We start from the raw sequence: 10,029 nt of genomic DNA, 5'->3' as shown, positions 1-10,029 counted from the left end.
GCTTTTAAGTTACAAAGAGGTTGTTCGGCCATTTTGGAGTTCTGCTGGGTTAAACTGTGACCATCTGGGCTGCTGCATTTATGCTTCTCTACCTCTAGGTACATGTTAAGTTGAAATTCAATGTGGCCGGTGGTTGACCGAGCCAAGTTGACACATAAAATTAACCATCACACGGACTGTCCTGGAGAAAGGATGCTCTGATGTCCAGCAGCCTCTTTGTTCCTGGGAAGAGGGAAATTCCTAGAATGTTAAGAGCTTAGACTATGGAGTCAGAACTTCTAGATCAGTGATGGCGAACCTTTTGAGCTCGGCGTGTCAGCATTTTGAAAAACCCTAACTTAACTCTGGTGCCGTAACACATATAGACGTTTTTTGATATTTGCAACCATAGTAAAACAAAGTTGAATATTTTTGATATTTATTGTATATATATAAATGCCATTTAAGAAAGAAAAATCACCCAAAAAAATGAGTTCGCATGTCACCTCTTACACGCGTGTCATAGGTTCGCCATCACTGTCCTAGATCCTCAAGGATTGTTAGCAACTTGGGAAAGCTAATCTCCCTATGGTTTCGTCTTCTTCTTCATAAAAAAGAAATAATGAAAGGAACCACACCTGCCAATTTGTTAACTCCTATACTAAAGTTAGAAGAACAGACTGACACATGAAGGTGCTTGAGAAACACCTGTTTTATACATGCACGTATTCAAAGACGTGTTCAAAGGAATGAACTATGAATACATATGCTTAGAATAGTGCCTAGACCTTAGGAGGTGCTCAGTAATGTCATTCTTATATTTATTATTTAAAGTGGTTTTCAGAGACAAAGGAAGGGAGACAGAGAACAACATCAATGTGAGAGAGACAGGTATTGGTTGGGTTCCGCTTGCAGCTGACTAGGCCGGGACTGAACTTGCAACCTAGGTACATGCCCTTGAGCTGGAAGCAAACTCTTGACCTTTCCACGGGTGGTCAACAGTAACCACTGAGAGACATAGCCCACTTCTATGTCATCTTGAGTAGTAATGATATTTCCTAGTAAATGACCCAAATTTGTAAATGAATTCACTAATCATAGGAAATGCACATTGAAAATGAGGAACATCCATTATTTTGCTACATAGTATTACTAATTGGGTGTTCTTAAAGTGAGTCTTTTGTGAGTTGATTGGTGATTCCCATTCCTTGTTCCTAACTGATTACATCTGGGGAAAAATGAAACCATAATCATGTGGCTGATTTTGCAAAGCTGAAGGTTGGCCATGGGACAGAAGTTAGTCTCCTTCATCCCCACAGCCGGGGCAAACAGCTTGTGCTCCCTCCTTACTCCTAATGTGCCCTTCATCCTCCCTTTTGCTATACGTTTTGTTACATTGAATTTAGCTAAATTATTGTTTTCTTATTCCAAGGTCAGCCATTATGTTCTATTCAAGGCCTTCAACTGGTAGGTGAGGCAGACTCATATTAGGGAGAACAATAGCTTTCCTCAGTCCATCTACTGAATTGTCAGTCTCAGACCAAAACCCCCTCACAGACACATTCAGAAAGTTCCACCAAGTAGCTGGGCACCTCATGGGCCAATCCAATTGAAACACAAAAGTAATCATCACGAGGATCTAAGATAAAATACAGTAGGGGTAGTGGAGTTCCAAACCTGTGTCTCTATGACCCCAGATACTCTGTATGAACTGGGTTATGTCATTTCTCCCTGACATAAAGCCACGTGGGAACATTCTCTGCAACACCCCGTGAGTGATTTAAGGGTTTGTTTATTTACTTTTCACTTTCTTTTGTTTAAAAATTGTCTTGGGGTGACACTGGTCCATAGGGTCAAATAGGTTTCATGTGTGGATTTGTTACAAGAGCTGTATATTGTACTGTACGCACACCTGCCAAAGTCAAATCCTCTTCTGTCACTGAAAGTCCCCCTTCACTCCCCACCCTCCCCCCCCCCCATCCCTCTGGCCACCAGCACACTACTGTTTGGGTCCATGTGTTTAGTTTGACATCCCACATATGACATCACATGGTGCTCAGCTATTTCTGCCTCACTTATGTCATGTAGCATAATATTCTCAGGATCCCGCCACGCTGTCCCAAATGGCAGTATTTCATCTTTTCTTATTAGTATTCCATGGCGTCTATGTTCCACGGCTTCTTTCACCAATTCTCTATTGAAGGACACCTTGGTGGTCTCCATGTGTCGGCCACAGTGAATAATGCTGCAGTGAACAGAGGGGTGCATATATCTTTGTGAATCATGTTTTTGAGTGTTTTGGGGTATATACACAGGAGAGGGATTGCTGGCTCATATGGCAGGGAGCTCTAGTCTTCATTTTTGTGGGAAATCGCCAGACTGTTTTCCATAGTGGCTGCACCTACATCCCAGTGAATGAGGGTCCCCTTACCCACAGCTTCCACAACACTTGTTGGTACTTGTCTTATTGGTAACAGCCATTCTACCTGATGTGACGCGGTGGCTCACTGTCATTTTGATTTGCGTTTCCTGAATTGCTAGTGACATTGACCATCTTTTCATATATCTGTGGGATGTTTGTATGTCTTCTTGGGAGAGATGTCTAGTCAGGTTCTCTGCTCATGGTCTGGTTGGGTAACTTGTTCAGTGTTGAGTTTTATGAGTTCTTTATATAGTGTGGATGTTAAACCTTTGTTGGAGCTATTGTTTGCAAATATTATCTCCCATTCGTTGGTTGCCTCTTTGTTTAGTTGTCAGTTTCTTTTGTTTTGCAGAAGCTTGTTAGTGTGACATAGTCCCATTAGTTTATTTTTGCCTTCACTTCACTTGCCTTTGGAGTCAATTTCATAAAATGTTCTCTACAGCCAAGGCCTATACATTTAGTACCTATGCTTTCTTCTATTGATTTTATTTTTTCAGACCTTCTATCTATGTATTTAATCCCTTTTCAGTTAAGTTTTATTCATGGGGACAAACTGTAACCCTGTTCCATTCTTTTGCATGTGGCTTTCCAATTATCCCAGAACCATTTATTGAACAAGTTTCCTTTACTCCATGGCGTTATATACTAAAAATCAATTCTCAGAAAAAAACTAAACCAACCATCCAATTTACCATAGTGCCCACAAAACTGAAGAAACCTAGGAATAAACTTAACCAGGGAGATAAAAGTCTTACACTTAGAAAACTATTGAACAAAAGAGATAGAGGAAGGTATATAAAAAAGTGGAAGAACACACAGTGTTTATGGATTCCTAGAAATAACATCCTTAAAATCCCCATGATACCCAAAGAAATCTATAGATTCAACGCCATCCCTATTAAAATACAAGCAGCATATTTCACAGATCTAGAAGAAATGCTCCAAAAATGGATATGGAACCAAAGAAAACCTCAAATACCCGCAACAATAGTGAGGAGGAGGAACAAACTTGGAGGAAGCACAACACCGGATATCAGGTGATGCTGCAAAGCCACTGTCATCTTAACGGCCTGGCACCGGCACAAGGACGGGCATAGAGACCACTGGACCCGAACAGAGACCCCAGAAGTCAGCCCATGCGACTCTGCACAATTAGTATTTGTCATGGAGGCAAGAGCATACACCAGAGGAAGACAGACTCTTCAATTAAAGGTGCGGGGGAAATTGGACGGCACAGGTTACACCGAGATCAGTGCCTGGCACAGGAACCAGAGGAATCTCAGCGCCCACTCTGCAGAGAACCAGCCCTGAGGAAAGGTTCCTGACAAAACACTGCTGTTCTGTGGGTGGGAACTATGAGCTCAACAGTCCCCTCTGTCACCCTCAGAGGCGGACCACCTCTGGGGGTGTTATCTGAGGCTCAGGAAAACATAACCAAACAGGCAGGCAAGAGGCAGAGGGTGATGCTGGTAAGAAATGGGACATACCTAGGTTTTCAGCCCTTGAAGATCACAACACTCATTCCAAAGCTCTTTCCTAGGTTATCAGAAGAGGAGAGTACTTCCCTCAAGCACAGAGTTTAAGAAGGACGCACATCTGTGTCATCAAGATACGCAATACTTCCAGGCAATACGGAAAAATGAATTAATGCAGCACATCCATGGTGAACAAAATGTCAACATTATAATGACATGAAATGGCCTTCCACTTGCAAGTCCCTGAGAAGCTTTCGAAGGGATGGAAAATGGTGCAAATATAATTTTAGCAAGTTCCATTCAGTCTACAAAATTCTAACCAAAGAAAAGGAAAGATCTGACCTGCTAACTGTTCTCTCCAGCCTGTACACAGCACCAAGTTTTACTTTTAACGATTCATTCAAGATCCAAACCTGTGATGACGTTTCAGTAAAGTGAAGTTAAAGAAAAAGGATTCACCATTGTCACGTGGTTACAAGAAACTTAACAAAAACAAGAAATCCATTTTATAAAAAATAATATCTTAAATAAAATATTTAAAATAAAATAAAATATTTATTGATTTCTGAATAGAAGGTAAAGGGAGAGACAGATAGGAACATCCATGAGGCGAGAGAATCCTTGTTGGGCTGCCTTCTGCAAGTCTCACCCCGGGATCTAGCCTGCAGCCAGGACCTGTGCCCAGACCAGAAATGAAATCAGGACTTCCAGGTTTCATAGGCTTAAGCTCCAGCGCTGAGCCAGGCAGACCAGGCTGAACACAAGTCATCCTGAAACTACTAAAGTGTCTGCTTCCATTCCAGACAGACAGTAAAACTATATCAAATCCTTGTTTTGGTACAAATAAAATACACTTGAAATAAACTGGAAGTTTCATACATGGAGTTTTATAATCTGAGTGGTAAAAATTAAAACATTTTAAATTTTCAGTTAATAGTTAATATTCGATATATAAGTATTTTAAACATCCTAATAGAACGATGTCTAAGATTAAAATAGTTTACGTTTTATGGGGATATTAAAATCAGTATTTAAATATTTTTAAAGTTTAAAAGAATGTGTTTATAGTTTCCACGTTTAAAATATATTTAAAAATTTACAGTGATATTTAATTAATACTAAACTATTTAACTATTTTAAAAGGTTAATTAACTAATGCTTGAATATAAAATATTTCTTAAACATTAGGCTTCATATTTATTTTTAATATTAAAGTACTTTAATATTTTGAGTAGCTTCTGGAAAGGGCGTTTCAATGCTCGCGCTCTCCAGTGTTTGTAACTCTACCCCATGGCTCCCTAAGGTTGTCACGTTGAAACATCGCACAAAAGCCCCAAAACCCCAAAACCCATGCACAGCCGCCCCTCCCGGGGCCGGGCGCCCCACTCACCCCACAGCGTCCCCAGCGCGGAGCAGGCGCGCCCGTCCTCCCCGCGTCCGGCTCTGAGTCTGGGGGTACCTCGCGCACCAAGCGCCCCGATTCTGTGCAAACCCCCCAACACGCTCTCCCTGCAGCCTCTGACCCCGCAGCACACGGGATCCAGGCAAACATGGCCTCGCTGGAGCTTCCGTGCAAAAGGAGAGCCCCACACTCCTGGGGAAGCGCAGGGCAGGCCGGGCCGGGCTGGTTCCTGAGCACAGTGTCCGCGGGAGGCGCAGGCAGAGCGGCTTCTTCAGCAGCGGCCGCGGCGCCCGGATGGGGGGCTTCGCCTTCACCATTAAAGCAGCACCGGGCGCTCTGCGGGCGGCCAGCGCTTCTGCTCTCACACCCGCCTGACTGCACTTCCCCAGAGCAGCTCCGCTCAGGGCCTCCTGCGCGCCCTCTGGCGGCCAGCGGGGGAAGCGCGCTTTCCCGGGATCCCAGGAAGGAAAGTGGCTGCTCATTGTGCCCGCGCCTCCCCCTGGCGGCCGTCCCTGCATCACTGGAACTCGCAATGGCCCAGATCTCCGTGTGGCTGCTGGCAGGGGTGATGCTCTGCTCCCTCCCTGCTGGTTCTCTATGGGAGGACATCCATTGGGTCCATACGCGAGACAACGGGAGAGTCTTAATTCTTTTGTCACAACTACAAAGGACGCCCCTTCACTTGTGCCTGGCTGACAGAAACGACTTCAGATTCCCTGGGAATAGAGGGACAATCACCCAAATGCAGAAGACACAAGGCACCTGCTTCCACCATCTGGTGCTCCTGCAGATCTTCCACCTCTTCAGAGCACAGCGCAGCCTGGCTGCATGGGACCACACCCTCCTGTCTCACCTACTGTCCAGCCTTCATCACAGCCTGGAGCGCCTGGAGCAGAGGGAAGGAGACATCCAGGCTCATGCCAATTTGGGAATTCTCGTCCCGAAGTACTTCCAAAGCATCCATACCTACCTGAGACTGAAGAAATACAGCTCCTGGGCCTGGGAGGTCGTTAGAGTGGAAATTACACTGCGCACTGGAATCATGTAACAATCCTCAAAGGAAAGGCAACCAATTCAGAATGAATTTATATGGTGACTGACTCTCCCTCTTCGATGGCATTGTTTGCTCAGCCCCAAAACATTCTCCACTCACATTTCTGCACCAGCTGAGAAACACCTGACACCGAAATCAAGGGGTTATTTTCAAGATATAGTGTACATCAGGAATTTACAAAATGTTTACAGAGAGGTATATGATCTACTTTATTAAATAAATCACTTTATGACATAATTTTTTTACTGTTTAATTTTTGGAGACAGTTGGTGGGGGAGGGGCCAGGGTTATTTGCTGTTTCTAAACTATAAATTCCAATTTTTTGTTAATGAAAAGGTTCTTCAGGATAATGTTTAATTAAAGACATTTGCCAGTTAAGTTCACACTGGCTCTTGTAACTGATCAACAGAAAACAATCCTCACCTGGATCGTTATAGAACTTTATTTTGCGTTTGTGGAAGAGCACAGTCCAAGCATTTCAGATCAGAGGACTCTTAAGTTTGGCTCAAGTGCAAACAATGATTGTAGGTCATGGGCACCTTCTATTTGGGAACTTGGCCAACGCAAGGTGTGTCGCCAATTTTTTCTGGGAACTTGATTCTATTCTACCCAGTTGTACAGAGAGGAATTAGGGTAGATCACAGGGGGTGTGTTCAAGGTCAGGACTGTAGAGGCCACTATCACTTATGCTCCCAGCAGCTGGTCTGAACCGATCTTTGTGATGCACTAAGTGCAAAGGGTTGAGAAGTAGCCTCTGATCTGATCATGGAACAGGAGACAGAGCACATCTAGGAACAGGAGACAGAGCACATCTAGGAACAGGAGACAGAGCACATCTAGGAACAGGAGACAGAGAGTCAGCAGTGGCTCAAGAACTGGGCAGAACAGAGACAGGTAAAGCCTGGACTGGAACAGGCAGGCCCTCAGGAGGGAAACAATGGGAAGGGCCTGCACTGAGACACCTGTTTCTGCAGATCCTTCTGGTTCAGAGGGGGGAAGATGGAAGTGGATGCTGAGAGCAGAGCTCTCCCACAGAGACGTGCAAACAGCAGTGCCCCCAGCACAGGGGACACCCCCACAGCAGCCTGCTGGGAATTGGAGGGACCACGCTTTTTCCAGTGCACAAACTTGTTTCAATTGTCAGAAAAGTCTACTCTTTAAAGCTTCTTAAAGGGAATGTTGTCTGCTTTTCCTTAGAACTTAAAGTCAGTCAGTTCTGTGGACTCAGACCACACAGGTGATGTCATACGGAATAGACAGCAATCCACTGGCATTTGAAGTGGAACTTGGAATCTGTTACCACCCCACCCTCCCTGCTCAGTGCTATCACGCTGTGGTCTCTCCTTGGTGCACAAATCCCATGTCCTTTACTATCCTTGTCATCTGTAAACAGGCCCTTTCCGACAATCAGTTATCTCAAGCTCCTTAAGGGTTTGACCTTGGATTCCTGGTACCTTCCAAATAATTCACCGCTCCAGATTGATACTGCATGATAGTGGTATAAAAAAGTTTAATGAAAACAGGGACATTGAGCAGGTTAAAGTAGCCAATTCAAAGATCTTACAACAGTGGTTAGACCATAGTGAGCATGCAATCAAATTTTATCATTAACTGTAAAATATTTATATAATTATTATTTAAATTAAGAGCATACTCTTTAGGAACATCCAATTCCATTGCTCTCAAATCCAGATTTCTCAAGGCAATCTACTCCAAAACTGAGTGGATTTATTAACTAGATCTAGCACCCAGACCAGGGTTAATGTCCACTGCACAGGAACGGAAGGTTACGGTTCCAGCAGTGGTGTTCGAGGTCTCAGGCTGTTGAGAGGTGGTGGCTGTGAGTCTCCCCTGCTGTCCTCAGAGCTGATCGCATGTGGATTAAATGACAGGAAATGACATGGCTGGTCACTGACCCAGAAGGTCCTCTTCTCTGAGCCTCTGGCAGAGGCAGCCCATCCCTGCCTTGGAGGAGCTCAGGGATGGCTTCCCCCTCCCTCTGCCACAGTATCAGGGACCCGGTGTGGCTGCAGTCAATTCTGCCAACTGACACTTTGTCCTTTTGTCAGCAGAAGCCACTTCCCTTCTTTCACTTTTATGACATTCAGAATTCGATTAGTTTTAATTTTGCCCACAAAAAACTGTCGATTTTGCTTTCTGGGTAAGTCGTAATGAGAAATAAAAAGTCTCAAGTCGTGATAATTCTAGAGAAAAATGGTGAAGTCCCTTTGTCTTTCTTACTTGCCTTTATATGAACCTCAGGATGAAGTAGAAAATCATGTCAGAGGAGTCACACAGACTATGCCCAGTAAAACACTATGTAATGAGGATGTTGTTATTGACATTTACAAGGAAGCATCAGGAATAATTAAGGAAAGAAGGCTGTTTCTCCCTGACTTAGTCGCCTGAGCCTCACTGCCCTGCACCCTGAGCGTGAGACAGAGAGGGGGGAACAGAGAAGCCCAAGAGAAACCCACAGACTGAATGAACCGCTGAAGTTCACCAGCTTCTGTTCTACAAGTTTCTCTTGAGAGACGTCATGGAATCTGTGTGCCCAGCTGACAAATACTGAGCATAATGTGTTCAATAATTTAAATAGAGAATTTAATCATAGAAGCTGCACTTGCCAAATAAAAATTATTGGCCTCCTGAAGATCAGTGATTGCAAATGGATACCTAATTCCCCCATCGACTTAGATAAAAAAACGTTTGCTGTCAGCGCTGCCGGCTTGGGACCCCACTGACACATGGGTGCTGGCTCAGGAAAGGAGCAGGTCCCACAGAAAACAAGAATCCTTCACACAAACCTTCCAGGGGCAGCAGAAGGATCCTGATGATTATTTTGCCGCAAGACACAAGCCCCTCCACCTGGGGAGGATTCTAAGGACCTCAGGATGGGGTGAGCCTGTCCTCAAGGGGGGGAGTCCCAGAGAGTCTGGGTTGAGGACACTGTCATTCCAGAGGCAAAGGGTGACTAGAGCTGCTATCGGCATCGTGAATGGGGTGGTGCTGGGAACATTATTATCTTGTTATGAGACTCTCCACACCTACAGCCACCAGCAAAGAACCTGGATTCCTGCCGGGGGTACTGGCACAGCCTGAGGAGCACAAACAACCAGTTACAAATGCCGGAAAGAAATGGCAATGTCTAGAGTCCTGACCTGGTGGCCCACATGAAGCATAACCACAGGGCCCTGCCGGAATGGGTTCTAGAAGAGAAACATCCCCAGACACAGTCACTAATCACCTTGGCCTCTGCAGTGAACACAACAGTAAATTACACTCAGTGCTTGGTTCTAACGAGATTATTTACCATATGAGTCTGGCAAGTACCTGACAAAATACACAAGCCCACAGGGATGAGGGAGCCTGGCTCCCTGTGGAAAGTCAGCAGGGCACCAGGTTGCCCAGAGTCACGGCGCAATTCTGTGTCTAAAGCAGAGAAGAGCTGTATTTATGCAATAAAAACATATGTATGTGCATGTATGTATTTACACACCTACCTAAACTCTGACTTTAGGACAAAGACCTTTTCATTTGATCAAGTGTCCACGTGGACTGAAACATCTACAGTTTGTGGGAATTCAAAATAGAAATTAATATTGTAGATGGATGACATCTCCTTAGACCACCTAAAAGAAAACAAAAAAGGAAGGGAAAGTGGAAAGAAATGTTTAGAAAATGAAAACCGTTGTGT

At 44.4% G+C, this 10,029-nt stretch overlaps 1 protein-coding gene across 1 annotated transcript; it reads left to right on the top strand.

Annotated features, from left to right (window-relative positions):
- Positions 1–5,810: 5,810 nt before the first annotated feature.
- LOC308527517 (interferon tau-like) lies at positions 5,811–6,326 on the top strand (the record flags this gene model as incomplete). The annotated part of the gene is made up of 1 exon (XM_081102843.1): positions 5,811–6,326. The coding sequence occupies one exon, from the start codon at positions 5,811–5,813 to the stop codon at positions 6,324–6,326; it is 516 nt and encodes a 171-aa protein (XP_080958969.1).
- Positions 6,327–10,029: the final 3,703 nt, after the last annotated feature.

The sequence above is a fragment of the Myotis nattereri genome (assembly GCF_964212035.1).
Source record: "Myotis nattereri genome assembly, chromosome: 12".
In the NCBI taxonomy this organism is placed as follows: domain Eukaryota; kingdom Metazoa; phylum Chordata; class Mammalia; order Chiroptera; family Vespertilionidae; genus Myotis; species Myotis nattereri.
Note: the sequence above shows the minus strand (reverse complement) of the source record. Positions and strands in the feature narration are given on the sequence as shown.